General features: G+C 45.7%; 1 protein-coding gene across 1 annotated transcript; it reads right to left on the minus strand.

Moving 5' to 3' along the window:
• Nucleotides 1–3,465: 3,465 nt before the first annotated feature.
• Nucleotides 3,466–17,898, minus strand: zc3h4 (zinc finger CCCH-type containing 4). Its single transcript, XM_008296662.1, has 14 exons — nt 17,615–17,898; nt 12,807–13,113; nt 12,606–12,713; nt 12,300–12,498; nt 11,750–11,910; nt 11,099–11,195; nt 10,873–11,009; nt 10,667–10,774; nt 10,091–10,202; nt 9,799–9,908; nt 9,151–9,617; nt 8,401–8,690; nt 8,035–8,283; nt 3,466–7,547 (listed from the first exon to the last, which is right to left on the minus strand). Exons 1-14 carry the CDS (start codon nt 17,692–17,694, stop codon nt 5,854–5,856), a joined length of 4,119 nt encoding a protein of 1,372 aa, XP_008294884.1. The 5' UTR covers nt 17,695–17,898; the 3' UTR covers nt 3,466–5,853.
• Between the last annotated feature and the right edge of the window lie 434 nt (nt 17,899–18,332).

Genomic DNA, 18,332 nt, shown 5'->3' on the forward strand with positions numbered 1-18,332 from the left:
TCAAACCTCAGGATGATGACAATAGCTTCCTATCAGACTCACTCTCATCACTAAGCAGATAAAAGGTTCAGTTTGACATCAAATAATCAGGATCGTTATCAGGCTTCTGCAGAGCTTGATGTTGAGCTGATTGAATTGAATCTGTTTCAGCCTGTAAGAGTGGAACTGAAGGAAAATCCTACATTCTTCATGTATTTTTCATATATTTGCTTCATGTATTTTTGTCAATAATTATTTTTTTATAAATATTTCTCAGTCTACTTTGATAAATTATGATTTGTTGCAGGTTCTTTTCTAGTATGTGACCTTCTAATTTGATTAAATGTGAACTCCTATGACTATAACATGGATATAAACTCAGAAGATCAAACCATCACTTGAGTAAAACTGCTTTTTTTATTTTAAATTCCTCCTGCCAGTGATGAATCTGCTTTCTACAAGTTCGAGTCTCTTTAACGTCAGACTGGATGAGGGATTTACAGTAATCGCGTCGGCTGACACGACACATTTAAGGTCGTCTCCGGCGATATGAACGTCCCGATAAAGCAGCAAACACAACCCAGTGACAGTCCTGTTCTGCTTTATCTGCTGGCCTGTTACGTTCAGCACACACAGTTCCTGCAGGATGATTTAGGAAAAAAGAAAAAAAGCCCAAAGAGCTGAGACAAACGAAAACTATTGTGCAGATATTAGCAAATTTTGCTGCAGGGGTTGGAAAGGCAGTTATGTCCAAATATTATCAGCTTGACTGTCCTGACAGAATAAGACAATGACAGAAGAGAAGAAATCAGAGGCAGGAATTTGTATTTGGGTCTCATACAGACGCTGTTATCTGAAGCAGCTGACAACAAGTAGCTCACAGAGACAGACAGGCTGGAGACCGAGGGCGCCGGAGAGAGACAACTACCGCAGGAAAACAATGTGTGCTTCGTTTTCTGTTTGACGGCATGAGTTGCTTAATTGTTTCTGAGCAAAGAAGCTCTTTAATAGTAATTGCGAGGGGCCTGTGGGTGGAATAAATCTCCTTCACTCCCTTTAACCTCTGTGTCCTCCTCTTATAAAAGTGCAGAACTTGTTTTTCTCCATTTATGAACTTCCAGGATGACGAGACATTCAGGCAGCAGACTGGAGAGACACAACACATCCCTCTGGATGGAGGCTCAAGGTTCAGCGCAGATCTCAACATCCTGGTTCACACACTGCGCCGCCACAAGTGCAAACCGCAGCACTGCAGCGCTCAATCTCCAAATCCTGGCCGAAGTCCTCGTCTAAGAGGATCAGGTCTTCTATATATACACTCGCCGCAGGTAGCTTCTCTAAACGGGCAGCTAAGCAGATTACCGATCAAGATACAGTGAAGACACGAGTCGGCGTTTGAGGGAAGTCTGGGCAAACACCTGAATGACCGAAGTCCACATGACAAGGTCCGTGTCACCTCCAGATGTCAACCTGCTCAATCAGTGTCTTTGTTTAAACTGCTTCTGAGGACATATTTTTACAAACTTGCTATTGTGACCTATTTTGATCATCTTATAGATTTTTTAAAATTGTATTATTGTACCCTTTATCTACAGTCGTCCTCAGATGTTTTCATATCCTCCCATTAAAGAAGGAAAAAACTGTTGAACTAAGTTGAAATTGGCAAAAGTAGTAATAAATAAAAAATGAATGAACATCATGACATTGCTTTTGGATTGTGGTTCAACAGGAATATTTTTTAAACAACAAGCAAACAAGCATGATGGGACCATGAACTAATATTCTGTTGAACAACCCTTTGAGCCAATCAGGTGTTTCCTGTAACTCTCAGTCAGACTTCTGCACCTGTTGACAGGTGTTTGGATTTCACTGCTCATCAGCAAAGTGCTCTAATTTGACAGTATTGTTTGTTTTTTAAAATTATTCTTTTCAACCACAATTGAAAAGCAATGTTTTATTTCACTAAATTATAATTTAGCAAATTTTTATTTATTACTTTTTTCAGTTTCTTGTTATTTGAGTGATTATTGTGAATTTTGCCTTTTCTTTAATGGAAGAGGATGAATACATTTGAGGACCACTGTACATATTTAGTTATTTTTTTACTTTTAAAGCCATTTTATTTCCCTTGCTCTTTCCCTTACTTGGATGTGGCATTTTTGGTTCTTTTATTATTCTATCTGCTGTTGTATTGATTCAGTTTATGTTTAACTCTAGTTTTCCAACTTGTGCATCTCTGGCCTTCTTTTCTTTTTACTCTAAACTCTGTTTTAATAAACAAAGGTGTTACTTTTATATTTGGATTAGGGATGCACGATATATCTGCGACCACATCAGTATCGGCCGATATTAGTGTTTTTCCCATATGTCGGTATTGGTCTGACGAACAAATTTAGCCGATGATCGTCTAACATCAGCGCCTTCGTCTCTACGTTTGATATCGCTGCTATTTCACAGATGTTTTTACTTAAATGGTCCTGGACTTAAATATGTTTTACTTTTGTTATGTAATAAAGAAGACTATGTGGTCTAATCTGGCTTCTTTTGAATAGTTCTCACCTTCTCACAGTGCTTACTCATTCTTCAGTGTGAACAAAATTAAATATCTGTAATATCGGTTATCGGCGATATCACAAATCTTAATATCGGTATCGGCCAGAAATTTTAATATCGTGCATCACTAATTTGGATCATTGATTCTCAGAGCATCTCACCCTGAACTCTTGTGTGTTTTTCCACTTTGCAGCTTTACAATCTTTTACCCAAACACGAGTCGTGCATCTGATATTTTGTCCCGTTCATGACAAACAACAGCTGCGTCGAAGGTCAAACGTTTCTGCAACACGCAGCGCTGCAGCCGAGCGAGCGCATGTGTGTTTGTGCCTGCGATAGGAAACCTTTGAGGTACGGGATGAATAGTTTGTCTTCCTGGAGCCAGCGTTTGCAGGATGGGTGGGCAGCGGGAAGTGAGTCACCAGAGGATCGCAGTCAACCAGGAAACGGGCTGCGTGCCGCCGAGGTGCTGATCCAAATCCACAGAGGGCGAGCCAGTTCAGGCGCTCGGGCCTAAATATATCAAGGAACAATGTCGGACAGAGAAACACGCCTGCTCCAGAGTGATGCCTTTAGGATTCTGGGTTAAAGGGCGTTTTCAAATATACCATTATTTAACTGAAGACAGAACCAGGAGAAGACATGACCGCAGCCTCAACCGGGTTTCACTTGACCCCGCCCGTCTGGTTCTCTAAGCAGCTTAAAATAAGCATCAGTGGTTCTGAGAGTCAAATTCAAGCTGCATATTTCAGATGACGAGGTTACAGAATCAAACGCTTTTGACAGACGTGGGAGCTTTCAGAGCAAGACTTTACAGGCTTACGTTTGGCTGCCGTAAGAGATCCAGAAAAGGTTCATTTATTCTGATTTAATTAACCAAAAAGGCAGAAATCACACGACTGGACTGAGGTAATAAACACACAGCAAAAAGAGTTAACTGGTTGATCATGTGTCAACTTTATTTAAATACTTACAGCCTCACCTACAGTGTACAGTTAGAAAACTCCACTCCTCCAAAGACAGGAAGGTCAAATTTACATAGTGAGAAAAAAAAAAAAAAACTTAAAACAAATTTACAAAACAACAAAGCCAGTAAAGGAAAGAACAAAACTGTTCACGCTCGCCACGGCCGGCGCCCTGTCGGGCTGCGTGACGGGCCGGCAGCAGGGAGCAAATAGTGAATTCTTTGTTAGTCTGAATCTTCATACACAAAACCAAAAGAAGCCTCCTCTCTCTCTCCCTCTCTCTGTCCTCACACGACTACAGCCTGCCTTCGTCCCACTGAGGTGAGTGGTATTCACATGTTTCCTGACGTACAAAATTACTCGGTTCAAAAATGACAAGTGAGGAAGTATATTTACCCAAGTATAAAAAAATAAATTAAAATGATCAACATTTATACACAAGACGGCCGACGACGATCCTGAGAGCTGTTGTACAATCTTAACCTTCCGGAAGTCGAAAAACCTCCGAAAAACTTCCGCGACTGTGATCCCCCTTCCCCCCTTCCCACCCGGCCCACGACCTTTGCAGATTCTCGAACAAACCGCGGCGATGAAACCGCATCGGACAGAACGACCGCTTCCCCTCGACCCCCCGATTCAGACGCTGCGCTCGCTCCAGCTGCTAACGGGGAGGGAGGCTCGTGTAAATCCACAGCAACAGAACATTTCCACCAGAAGGACGAACATTTCTACTGTAAGCCTGAAACAGAAAAAAACTTTTGCGTGTGTTTTGAACGACATGGTTCTAACTCAGAGGGACGCCCCTGCACAGATGGGTTCACACGCTGACTGAGTATTAGGTCCGAGGGTAGTCTATGATTGTCACAGTGCCACCAAAACGCTTGAAGCTTGATGCAGCAAAATGATCCTAATCCTTCCAACCTCTGCTCTCACGAATCTGCAGTCGTGCTCGATAGGATTCTTTTCATTCTTTACAAAGCAGTTAATAAAACAAAACAACTAAAAGCAAGACGATGGCTTTTAAATCGGTCAATCAAAGCGTCCAATTCTGATCAAGATGGACAAAAAAAACCAAAACAATCGCTAATAACAGGTTCGACTTTTGGGCAGCAAGAACAATCTCGCCAGACGTCCCTGCAACGCCGCCGATGTTTTGACTAAAACGCCTCCCGACAAGGACGCGACGCTTCCGTCATCCATCTGAGCAGCTGCGTCTGCTCTTTATCTCCTCATCCTTTACAGAAACTTCCATTCACGAGCTGGACGCTCTCCACTTTCGGCAAACCGATAAAACAAAATGTTCAAAAGTCTTTTCTCCTCGTAGTAACAAGAACTACCAAAGGCAAAACTTGTGTAAATGTGGGGAGGGGAACAGGGGAACAACAGTGGTGTAGTGGTTACAGAGGCAGAACTTAAAGGGTCACTGCCCGAAACAGTGAAGTCACCTGTTTTGGAAAAGCGCTAAATACCTGAAATGGAACTGTATAGGAGCAGCAGGATGAGCTACAGACATTAAAAAATACAAGCCTCAGAGAACAACAAGCCGACAGTGCAAAGAAGTAGAAAAATAAATACTAAAAAAAAAAAAAAAAATCAAGCAGAATATAGATTTATATTCAGATATTTGCAACTGTTCCTGCAGAAAACATGATGTGGACCAGAACAAAATGTACGCTTCTGTTAGAGAAAGCTAAAAAAAAAAGGTTGTAAAGGAAATGCAGAGAACACCAAGGCAGTGATATATATCTGTTTCTGACGGGTGGAGTCGCCTCAGTGCTGATGTGATCACAGAAAACACCACGGATGAGCAATATATTCTGTCGGGAAATCGTCCGATAAATAAAAACCCCACCTTTTCGTTTGCTGCGCTGCCCAGCTGTTAGCTACCCAAAAGTATACACGAGCACGTCAAACGGTTTAAAGGTGAAAAGACTTAGAAAGAAAAATAAAATTAAAAAATGAGGAACTGAAGAGAAAAAAAAAAGACGTGAAGTTAAAATGTTCATTCCATATAAACGTGTATTGTTGCGGTCTGAATAATTGTTTTCACCAAAGCACTGAGATGAAGAGAATACATCTATTTATACATCAATAAGTCTGTTTAAAATAGAGATTTAACTTTAAACCCTTCCCATTACCCCAGAGTCTGTTATAGAATCTGCATCTCCAACACTGTGGTAAAGTGTGTGTGTGTGTGTGTGTGTCGTGTGTTTTGTTCACAAAGGTTTCGTCTTAACCAGTCTTTCAGGCAGTCGCCGTGCTGCTCGTTTCTGTTTTTCGCCGATCTGTTCAGCGTCCAAGAAAACATTAAAACATCCCAAAGCACATCCTGGGCCTCAGCGCTCCAGGGTCGGTGTCACTGGCAGAAGGGCGAAGCCGTCGGGTCAAAGCCTTTGAAAACGTCCTTCAGTGAGGCGTTGTCCTGCTCCGCGGCCGCCTGGTCAGACTGCGCCGGGCTGTTCCCTCCGAACGGGCTGCTTGTCCCGCCGGGTTTGGCGGCCTGCTTCACCACGCCGAACAGAGAGGACACCGGCAGGTTGTGGACGCCTGCGGGCCCCTGATCTCCGGCGGCTCCGGGAGCCCCCTGACCTCCAGTCGCGGCCGCCCCGGCTGCGGCCGAACCCCCCTGGGCTGTGGAGTTAGGCGAGGGGGCAGGCTTGGGTCGGGGCCTGTTGTAGCTGTTGTATCGATCGGTTCCTTGCTCTCCGCTTTTCTCTGGTTCCGGTTGGTCCAACGCAGACTTCCGAACAAACAGGGGCTCCTTGGACTTGGGTTTACTGGTCGTGGGTTCACTGGGTTTGGACTCTGTGCTGGTGGCCGAGTTGGGGGAGTTGTTCGAGCCACTGCTGGCACTGGGGCTGCCTGGTTTGTTAGTCCGTGGGTCATACAGACTGATGCCGCTCAGCACACTGGCTCCCCCTGGTGCCCCGGCCCCCACACTGCGCCCTGCCCCACCTGAGGAGAGCAGTCGCGGGTCGTAAGGGGCAATACGAGGTGGAGAGGAGCCAGATGTTGTCGCCGGAGATGTAGAGGGGAGAGCAGGAGGCGCGGGTTCTGACGGCTGCTTCAGTGCTGACTTCTGTGGCTGCAGACGGGGGTCTGCGAGGGCTTTGCGGGCCACACGGGGGTCAACGGGCTTGTCTACAGGTGCAGGAGGCATGGGGGGAGGTGGACCAATCAGTGACATAGGTGCAGCAGGGGTGCTTAAGTGAGGGGGGGAGGCGGTCTGGGACGAGCCGGAGTTAACAGTTTTGAGGATACGAGAGAGGAGCTCAAAGTCTGGGAGGGAAGAGGCTGAGGAGGAGGGAGCAGGAGGGTCCATGGAGGGAGGAGGCTGTATGGGAGGAGGCTGCGAGTGAGGGAGTGACGTGTGGAGCTGCTGCTGAGCCCGAGACAGACGTGGTTCTAGAGAGGACACAGGTGGAATGCCCGGTGGGAGCGGAAGGAGGTCCTGCTTGGGGAGCGGGAGCGGGAGAAGGTCTTCAGGTGACCAGGTGATGGTTTTATAAAAGGCCGGCATGTGGAGAACAATGTCCTTCTTGATGTGGCTGAACTGCTGCAGCTGGGTGCGTGGGTCTCTCAGAGCCATACCCATGAGGGGGTCCAGAGGAATCGGTACGGGTTTGTCCCGTAGAACCCGCTCCGTCTCCTCCTCATCAGCTGCTGGGGTTGTAAGCGGCGGGGGTTTGTAGACCAGAGGAGGCTCTGGTTTAGAAGCAGCAGGCGAGTGGGAAGCGGATCCTGCTGAGGCAGCAGCGGCTAGCCTAGCCAGCCTGGGATCTGCAGGCGGTCCGGAGGAAGAAGCAGTGTGGGAGGGGTCGGAGATTTGTGAGGACTCAGCAGCACGAGCCAGACGGGGGTCCCGAACCAAGCGAGGGTCTGCCGGACGGGCCGGAGGGACGGCTGGGGAGGCCTTTTGGAGACGTGGGTCGCTCGGAAGGCCGTCGGGTTTCTGAGGAGCCTGTGTCTGCTGACGGAGCGTCTTCAAGATGGAAGTCACACTACCACCACCATCCTCATCCTCACTGGAGTACCAGTTTCCTGAGTCACCTGAGGAAAGAACACATTTGACATCGGATTCAGTTTGAAGGAATCTGTCATGTTTGAGGTTTCTGCTGACTGTAGAAACATTAGAGAGTGGAAAACCTTTGTCACGCTGTAAAACTGTTTATGTAAATGCATGAAGCCTGTAACATAATATTAAATGAATCTGAAGAAACTACCAATAATAACAGATGTTTATTCACATTCACAGGTGAATTTCACCCTTTAGAGATGCAGCTCTTCCAACAAAAATAGCAGCTTGTAAAGATGACAGAGGGGAGTGATGCACACATTTAAACTAAACATGTTCCCTGAAAGCTGGTCTACTTCTTTAAACGTGTTGTCATGAATCTACTGTCTATAATACAGATCATGCATTAAATATACAGTGGGTTTCAAGATTTGTATGAAAAGAAAATTCTAAAAAATGGCAAAACAATTCAGTATTTCAAGGACTACTTTGTACACAGAGATGCAGATACTTGTCCTGTACCTTCAGTGTCTTTGCTCTTCTCGGCGCCTCCCTCGGCCATCCTGCGAGCTCGTTCCTCTTCCTCCTGCTGCTTCTGTTGGATCCTCATGAACAGGACACGCTGCGCCGGAGGCAGAAAGTCTGGCACAGAGATCCCTCCCTGACCGGCCGAGGCTCCGTTGGCAGAACCTTCTTGGCCGCCGGACTGATTTCCAAACTTCCCTGCTCCTGCTCTCTCGTCCATGCCGGAAAATCCCTGGTAGTTGTCACCTGAGAGGGAACAGTGAATTTACTCATTAGTTCAGAAACATGTGCACCACGAAGCTAGCTGCCCGGATGCAAAACTGGTGCAGCTTTGAATAATGTGATTCTGAAATTCACTCTCACCTTCTTGCACCACTCCCTCCATCTTCATTCCCTCCTGCTGATTGTAGAAGTTATTGAAGAAGTTTCCTCCTCCCTGAGGGGGACCTGGAGGCATAGCACCTCCGTGTGGGGGGCCTTCGCCGGGGGCAAAGCCTCCCATCATGGGTGGAGGGGGGCCGAGGTTGGGGCCCATGTTCTGCATGTCGGGGGGCATCATGCCTGGAGGGGCGGGGAAGCGGGGTGGGATGGCTCCTGGGGGGCCTTGGGGTCCAGGTGGTGCGGTCTGAGCCTGGCTGCCACTGGGCGGCTGGCTGCTGAGTCAAAGGGGGAAGGAGGTGTTAGAAGGTACAGGATAGATCTCAGAGTAAATATGCAGGGAAAAGTGAGTTACGTCTTGTTCTCTCTGCTTTGTCTGCATCTCCTACATATGCTGTGTCTACAGGACAAACTAAAGAGAGGTCTGTGGCCTAAACCACACCAGGACAGGGTCTATTACATAACGGTGGGGGATACATTAACGTGAACACTGTACTGAAATTCTAAAGTAATAAAACACTTGACAGACACTTAAAAGACACTTCTATCTGCTGTGAATCTAAGCTGAGTGGAATCTAACAAATGTTCAGAGCTTTCTTTCATGTCTACGGGTGGAAGCATTCAGGTCTTGGGTTCCTTTCTACACCTGAGGACTTAAATTTAACTTGATCCCAGTCTACATACCAATATGTTATACACGTGGGAACATTTTATTCTTAATGTACGACCTCTTACCTAACTGCTAGCTTCTGAGCCAGCTGTCCTGTCGGCTGAACTTTAATCTCAAACAGCGAGGGGATCTTCTTCCCCATGCAAACTCCTCCTCCACCACCAGGAGGCGGAGGACCCATGTGGGGCGGAGGGCCGCTGGGATTCGGGGGACCGCCTTGGAAGGGAGCTCCATCGGGACCGTGGACAGGTGGAAGAGCACAGGGGTTCGGCCCAGGAATAGGCCCGGGTCCTGGCGGGCCTTTGCCAGGCATTGGCCCCTGATTAGGTCCAGGAAGACCACCGAAGTCACCAGGTGGAGGCCCGCCGAAATCCACAGGCCCCGTGTTGGCGTCTACAGGAACAGGCCGAGGAGGAGTGGGGAGGAGGCCAACTCCAGGAGGGGGCTTCGGGAGAGGGTTGATCCCCTGCTTCTTCAGCTCCTCCACCTCCTTCTCATCTTCAGCTCCAGCCTCTGCATCCTCTGCCAACATCTAGAAAACAAGGCCACAGAAAAATCCACTGCTCAGTGAACCTGAACTGGAGAGAAACAGTTACAGCCTGCCATCCGTAGACATGTAAATACCATAAACACATACATCTCTTAAAAACATAGTTTCGCAGAACTTTTCATTATTTCTACAGAAAATCGATGAGTGAGTTTGAGGATCCCACCTTGTTGAGCAGCTCCTGAGTGTCATCGTTCAGGTCTTCGTGGGAGAACATGCACTCGTCGCCGTTGACACATTTGCCCGTGGTGTGGAACAGCTTACAGGGGAATTCACGTAGCAGCTGAGTCAAGGAGGAACACTCGCAAGAAGGTTCATGCAAACCTGTCAATTCTGTATCTTCATACTAGTCAGACACAGACAACCTAAATCTGACGGCACAACGAGGAACTCATCAACATCCCCAGAGTTCTCTGAGTAATAAAGAGGCTCTCCGTGTGGTCTGCAGTAAAGGATATCATGCATGTAGGGACAGTGGTCAGCTCGGGCGCAGAATCCAGTGATGTAGAACTTGCACAGCTCCTTCTTCTTTGGCAGCTCGATGTCGTGGCTGAAGTTGCAGTGGTCCCCCTGGTGGTTGAAGAAGGACATAATGAAATCTGATCATCTGTTGACCAGGGAGGCTAAAATAACCAATATGTCCAATGCTTTCTGCTGTCTGCTATCAAACTCTAGCCTCATTCATCGTATTTATATTTTGCTGTAGTTTACTGGTGCCAAACTTCAAAGTGTTTGAGTTTAATCATGTATCGGACCATGCAGGGGGAGACAGTGAGCTGAGGATAATGAGGCCTAACAGATGTTTTAACATCGTGAGGTTGCAAACTTCAAACTCTGTGAAAAAGCTTTGTGACACAACATGCTTAAAATATACTCTTTACTTCTATTCAACATGGGCACTTTAGAAAAGCAGCTGAAATGTATATATGTAGTGTAGGAGCAATAAAAAATGCAAAAATAAGCACACAACTTCCAACATGAATCAATGCAAACTGTGATTTCAAGCCCGAACATGAACATCTGTGTCATCTCACCCAGGTGCATCTCCCTTCGATGTAGTACTTGCAGATGGCCTTTCCTTTCTTATCCTGGTGCTTTTCATTCTGATTCCTCCTCCCTGGTCCGTCACCTCCGATGCCATCCTGAATGACACATAACCAGCAGACACACATGAGCGTTAACCGAGTTTGGGTTGTCTAATTGGTTTTAGCGTCAGGCTGTACAATTACAGAAGTTTTACCCCGTTGTCCATGTCTCCATTGTTGTCGTCATCGTTCCCCATGTCTCCTCTTCCTCTGCCTCTGTTTCGACCCTTTCCTCCTCTGAGCATACCCCGTCCTCCTTTGCCTCTGCCTCGCCCGCGGCCTCCTTTACCTCCTGGTGCAGAAATGAACACACGGCATGGGTGAAATGTTGGCCCAGTAAAAGTTTACAGACGTTTTCTCAAGAAGAGATGAACGACAAACCTCTGCCTCTGTCTTTGGACTTCTTGTACTGATTGAGCTCCTTGGAGTAGTCGTCGTAGTCATCGTCGCCCATGTTGTCGTAGTCGTCTTCAACGTACTGGAAGAAGAGTCGCTTAATGAGTGCCACTGATTCGACAGCTTGAAAACAAAGGTTTAATGCGGCTCATCTGAATGAATTACAAAAATATGCAAAAGAAATAAATATTCTAAAAAAAATAGGGTGTTCTGGTTAGATTCTGTGGTGTAGAAAAGGTTTTTAAATCAAGACATCTAAAGTGATTGTGCACCCTTAGTTGGGTTTATCCTCAGAAACAAGACCACATCAAGTGATGAAAATAAATGAATGCATTCAGATTATTATTCCATTAACAGGAAAATAATCACTTTTCCTACAAAGACCACCAACGAGCTTGATTTGTCAGACTACCTACAGCTACTACAGATGTTGCATGTTTGTCTAGCCCAGAATAAACCGCTTTCTAACGCAGCAACAAAGGAAATCACTGCTCCAAAGGGGGTGTTTGTTTACTGGAATGCTTCCATGTAAAATAGACACAAAACACAGCAAACAAAGGAGAAAAACAAGTCGTTTCCTAGACTTTGACCAACGCAAACAAGACGCCGAGCTTCATCTGGAGAGCTGAACCTCACCTCCATCTCGTCTCCGTAACCGTCTCCGTCATCGTTGTCTCCTCCCATCTTTCCTCCCCCGCCGCCGCGGCCTCCTCCTCTTCCTCGGCCTCCTCCTCTTCCTCTCCTCCCTCCCCTCATCCCTCCACGGCCTCGCTGGCCCTTCATGCGACCTTTGGCTCCTGCAGAGCCACAGAGACAAAGGGAGAAATGAAACAAGAGCGATCCACGGAGGCAGCAGAGACGCTCGGTGACTTATCTGTGGAATTTGGACGGATAAGAGAACTTCACCGCAAGTGTGCAAATGAAACTGTGTCGTCAGCACACGGTGGTAAATCTGCAGCAAACGTTTGCAGCACAGTGGCACATTGTGTGAAAACTCACTTTTAATAATGTTGATGATCGTTTTCACCAGGTTTAGATGTACTTCTGCCATCTGATGTACCTCTTTTTGTTAACTTTTTTTTTTCCTCACTAAAAACCGGATCAAATCTCATCGAAACAAATCCACACAGCAGAATATGCAGCCTGTGTTTCTATGTCAGTTTCATCCAAACCGCCGTGGACCCACCTCTCCCACCGCGGCCGCCTCCCTCCTTGGCCTTGCGGTACTGGTTGAGCTCCTTGGTGAAGTCGTCGTAGTCTTCGTCGACCATATCCTCGTCTTCCTCTCCCTCGTAGTTGTCTTCCTCATAGTCATCGTAACCTCCGTAGCTCTGTTTGTCCATCTTCATGTAGCCCTTCTTTGAGCCACCGTAGCCCCCATGAGACTAGAGACACATCAAATATGAATGAACTATTTTCACAGAGTGTTTGAGTCACATAGAACTGTCGAGGTTTAATGTAAACGTGGGGGATGTTTGCTCCTCAGACTTACAGGTGGGGGGTACTGGGGACTGTATTCTCTGTACTTCCTCTTCTCACTGGGACTGTAGTCAGAGTCATCACTGAAGTCTGAGTGGTCATCATCTGAGGATGCGTGACGCTGGAAGAGAAACCATCAAGCGTGAGATGTTTTTTCAGATAAAGACAGAAGGATGCAGACGATTTAGCTCTGCATCGTCCGGACGAGTCTTACTTTATGTTTCGATTTGCGCTTCTTCTTGGACCTCCTCTTTTCCCGCTCCCGCTCCCTCTCTTTCTTCCGCTTCCTCTTGCGACGGTGGGACCTCTCGTCGTCCGACTCGCTGCTGGCGTGGCGCTCTCGACTTCGCCGAGGCCTCTCCACCGCCCCGTCTCCTCCCGCTTCGCCTCCTCCGCCGGCGTCGTCGCCCCCTTCTCCTCCTCCTGCTCCTGCTGCAGACACACCTCCACCCATTTCCTCAGCCTCAACATCTCCCCCGTCATCTTCCAGCTCGCCCTCCTCCAGCTCTCCATCTTCTGGCCTGTGTATGAAAACAAATGGAGGGAGGTTATACATCTTATTCACTCTGGCTCTAATGCTTAAGGGCACACATAAGAATTATTTTAAATGTATAAAGAAATTATGCAAACGAACGGAAATAGTGACTTACTGTCCCCATGGAAAACAAGTACAGAGGTTTGGTAAAGCTGACAATAAGTCTATATGTACAGAATGAATAATTTACACATTTACATTTTGTGAGTAAACGAGGATTTCTAAATTTCTAAATAGTGGGAATTCTGGTTAAAATGCATGATTGAGGCTGGATATATTGAAAAATAATGCAAATAAAAGTCTTATTATTCAAATATTCTAATAGCAACTAAAGAAAATCAGAGTCGGTTTCAATACAAGTTAGATTTTGCTGCACTTACTACACATTTCTGATACTGAACAGCTTAGAAGAGGCTGTGTTTTGAGAGGACACCTGACACGGTATCAGACGGACAAAGGTTAGTTTGGTTTCAGTCACTGTTTACTCTGATTGGTGATTCGTGGGAATTAAAGATTTTGGATTTTTTGCATCTGTGACTCTGCGAGGTGCACAACTTTTGTATTTCTCATTCATGGTTTCATGTTTGACTCAAAAGCTTCTGTACAGGTGCTACGACATCCCATATGAATCCCTCCAAACACCGTACATAAAAAACAATGTCCTGAAGAATCAGACAAAACTGGCTGCTCAACAGAAAAGTCAAGTGAAGGCTCCGCTAAAACATCAGATACAACTGATAAACACTTTCTGCAAAGTGCGATATATAGTCTTGCTAATACAAAAACAACTAAACCAGAACCCATACATGGCTACGACACCAGACTACTAACATATCATCCATATTTTCTGGGTCATCAGTCAAACAAGCTGCCATAAACACACACATCTAATGGTGTACTGAAATCACACAAAACTGTGCAAGCAAGAGAAATGATCAACATTCTCAAAAATGGTGAAACCTTTATCACATGGACAATCTGTAAGGCACATGGGTTTGTATTTTTCTTGCTACATTCGCCTTAAAATCAACTCTACACAAGCATATATGTAATTTTGTGCTACTGTACTTTCTGGTTCAAGCTCGGATTTGCTGCACATTCATACGTTGTCAAACCACCTAAATGCTTACAGCTGAGGGGCAAAACAGACATAACCCTCTACTCTCAGAGGTGCCGCTTTAATCCACCACAACCGACCACCTTAAACACATATTCTTGCATAATTAGACTGCTCATCGCGGTATCAGTCAAAGCACAGGCTGTCACAGAGAGCAAAGTTGAGTAATAGCAAACAGACCAAGAATTAATCACTCCCTATTAGAGAAAATATGTCCTCGCTTTCTGACAAAGGCCAACACCCAAAGCAGGCTGACGAGCACCATGTGCAGCCGGCTGGGAGTGATGCCTGAGGCCAGGATGATGTGAACAGGATTCCACTTATTCACCGAGATCACAGCTGCCTTTACAGTCCTATGTAGAGCACACGGTGAACTGTGCAGCGCTGCGAACGTAGCAGGTGGCGGGTACAGTCAATCTGCTTTGAAGCAAAGTGTCAGCTGCGCCGAAAGGCTTCCACTGCACCGCACCACATCCTCGGCATAGCCGCTTCCTCGGGGAGGGGAAAGCAAAGTAATCAGCCCCAATCATCTGCGCTAAACCTCGGCCTCACAAACACACGGTTCATCTGCAGAAACTTCTGAAACAAAGCAAACCAGTGAATGCGACTCAGAGCTGTGCACAACCTTGTGTTCTGAAAAAAGAGTAAAACCAACTTGGTAAAATCGTGCCGTATCAAAGTTTCACCCAAGGCTGCTGCTGCCACCAACAGTATGAGTCTGCGCCAAGAAGCAAGTTATCTGGATAACTTTGCTGTTGCTTCAGATTTGACTGAGTGATCAAGGTGAGGAGTAGAACACGTCCTGGTATAAAGCCTAAAGTTGCTCCCCAGACAAAATCCACTTATCTGCTGTTTGCACACAATCCAAAACAAACAACAACATCCAGCTTTGTCGTTTGGATCTTAATCTGGAACATTATTGAGTCAAATTGTAAACTTGAGTGAAATCTTCCTGAAAATTGCTCTAAAATATAAATTCTCTGCAAAATCACCCAAAACAGATAAACACAGATTATGCAGCGTTTTCTGCCAATATTTCCTCTAAACAAACACTCAGTTACCGAGAAGGCCAGAAGTGCATTTTTTCAATTTCACACTGAATCCTCTCGTGACAAGTGAAAAGTCTTGCAGAACCAACAACAGAGGTCCAGTCTTAGATTTACTGTGACCTGGATGACTGAGAATCAACACAGACACTGAATCTGACAAATTTTTTTTTTTTTGCCTCCGAACCTCAAACACTTTCTAAAACTCAGGCGTGTTCTTTGTCCTGCACCAGCTTTGAACCAAACGGCACAAACTCAGGAGTCCACAGCCGGCTCACCCCTCCGTTTTACTGCTGGCATGTACTACAAGCCGGCACTTTAATCAAAACCTGCATGGGTCGGACACACAGAACTGCCACGAGGAAACCTCTCGTGCAGCAGTTGGAGGGCTCTCTGTCATAGCACAGGGATTTGGCTGCATTATGCAGGCAGGTTGCTGTGAATGGGGGGGTGGCTGGGATTCACTGTGGCCGGGATTCACTGTGGCCTGGAGCTCATGGCCTCTCTGGCCTGTCCGGATACTGCACACACATCACCTGCTGCCGACAATGTGCCACTTTGGAGAAAAACGTAAAAAATGTGCAAACCATCCAGACACCGCTAGCCAAGATATTGATAAGCACAAACTTCGAGAGCTGCTATAGTTAAAGTCTAGCGATGCACATTTGCAGACCTGTGGAGAGGAAAAGCTGTTATTTCCCTAAAGAGCTCTTGATTAGACCCTACACAAGTATCAATGCAAATGAGCACATTAAAGTCCAGGCCTGTGCAGGATCTGTCACCAAAAAGTCCACCATCATCACTGTACCAAAATCTGTGAACACACCCGACTAGCAGACAGCTGTGAGAAGTTCTCAAAGTTTAACAGAGCACATGATTATTCTGGTCCATTAAGGACGACTGAATCAAAGGATTTACCATGCACTATGGTACATTATTAGCTCAGTGGATGAGTCCATAACTTAATCCTATAAGCAAAGGGCCATGATTAAAATGGGGAATACTTACTGTGATAGGTTTTCTTCACATTTTGCAATCAAAACCTTTGAAAAACGTTTTCCCTAACCTTTTTTTGGGGGGGGACACTAGTGGGGTTTTTTGTTGTTGTTGTTGTTTTTTGTGGGACTTGGACGTGGGGCCAACAGCAAATTTTTCCAACTGGGGACTGTGGAAAGGGGGAACTTGGTGTTTGACTTGAAACACTTCTGGGATGCTTTGCAGACGTTTTACACATTTTTGGGGGGAGGGGGGGACTTTTGTGGATGTTTGGGACGAGTCAGTGTAGGGCACGACTGTGAATAAAAGTGACATGTTAGATAAATATTCATGACCAACAAGCTGCACGTTTATATAGCAAGTTACGATAACAGAACAGACAAGGGGGTAACTTTAAAAAAATAAATACACATTAAGATAACTAACCGTTAAGTCTTGTGGAGAACAACTCCCAAGTGTTTAAGCGTGTTAGAAATAAGCTTTCTTGCGAGAGTTATTTACGACTAGAAACATGACGACTCAAGTACAATTAAAAGTGCGTAGAGCTAATGGGGCGACAAGTTGCTTCGCACCGCCAACTCAACGATACGTTTGAACGCGTTTAAATTAATTGCCCGTGTTAATCAAATAGAAGTCAAGCTGGTTTTAGAGCGTTAGTTGACGTGATATTAATTAAACGACGCCGCGACTGGAAACGTCGACGAATCGCGAATTACACTCGGCGAAAGCATTAGCCATTAGCTTAGCCGCTCTCTCGCTCTTTGCCAACTGCATTCGTCGCTAACGCTAGCAAACAAGCTAATGTTGCTAAAGTTAGCCTGACAACAGGCCCACCGTTAGCAAAGGACAATCGCTTGGATTTTTTTTTTTGTAAAACCTGCGACGGTCACCACACACACACACAATTAACAGAACTAACGCTAATTAGTTAACTGTTAAAAAAAGAAGAAGAAGAAAAAAAACAATGGGCAAGTAGTTAACCGATGCTTTATAATCGTTGAATTTGTAAGTATGGAAGTGAAAGTATAATTGATCAGCTGCTTCGACCTCGTCTTTTTTTCTTCAGAAAAAGTTGGCTTGAGTCGATTGATCGTTGATTGTGACAACGTGATAAAACACAGGGAATAACGTTATCCCAGGTGCTATTTGGCCTCCCAGTTGGCGTTGTCGTGTCAACATGGCGTTCTTTACCTCTGTACTTGTTTTCCAGAAAAGGCGAGTTTAATCCCTCTGACAGAAAAAAAAGAAAAAGAAACCCCGGGCTTTTTGTGTAAAAGCACAGGACAAATAAATAATTTCATTTAAATATGATTGTAGAATTACTCGACCTTTCGTCAGTCAGGAGACTGTTGTGTTCGTGGTTGGTAGTTGGGGAGTTTGGATGGACAGTCATGCTTTCCACAGCCATTTCCTCTAGCTACATTGAGGTGCAAAAAAATTACCACTCGACACTGAAACCTACTGGCTTATGCGTCACTTCACTAGGATCTACTTGTTTTTGGTTTTAGGAAGAGATTCAGTTCATAGTAGGCAATTCTCCACTACAGTTGTAAGAGAAATTTGATGAAATTGAATCCTGACGTTCTCCGTCCTACTGTAGCGATGTGAAATGACGACTGATGAACCTAAAATGGCCGACTGTCTTCTCCAAGGAGAAAAGAGGCGGGCCTCGCCGAGGATGACATCATGACGAATAGCGCACGCACCTCACGGAAATAACCGAATGGCACAATCGGAGGGTAAAATACGTCCCCGAGGTTGACTCGCAGGCGCACTTGTAAAAACAAATATTACTGACGAAGTAATTAAGTATTTATAAATAAATTAGGCATAATAGTCATGTTAAATTTACCTGTTGAGTCCGGGACTCATCCAAAAAGCATGTTAACCACCTTTAATTGAGATGGCAATCATTTGCTAAATACAATTTTAGTGTTGGGTGTACGATCTTCTGAAAATAGGTTAACTCAGGAATTTATCGTGCTTGACACTGACATGTTGGCCAAATTACCCTGCTCTAGGCGACTAAGCTGAAATACAACAGAT

The sequence above is a fragment of the Stegastes partitus genome, unplaced genomic scaffold (assembly GCF_000690725.1).
Source record: "Stegastes partitus isolate 25-593 unplaced genomic scaffold, Stegastes_partitus-1.0.2 Scaffold1145, whole genome shotgun sequence".
Lineage (NCBI taxonomy): Eukaryota > Metazoa > Chordata > Actinopteri > Pomacentridae > Stegastes > Stegastes partitus.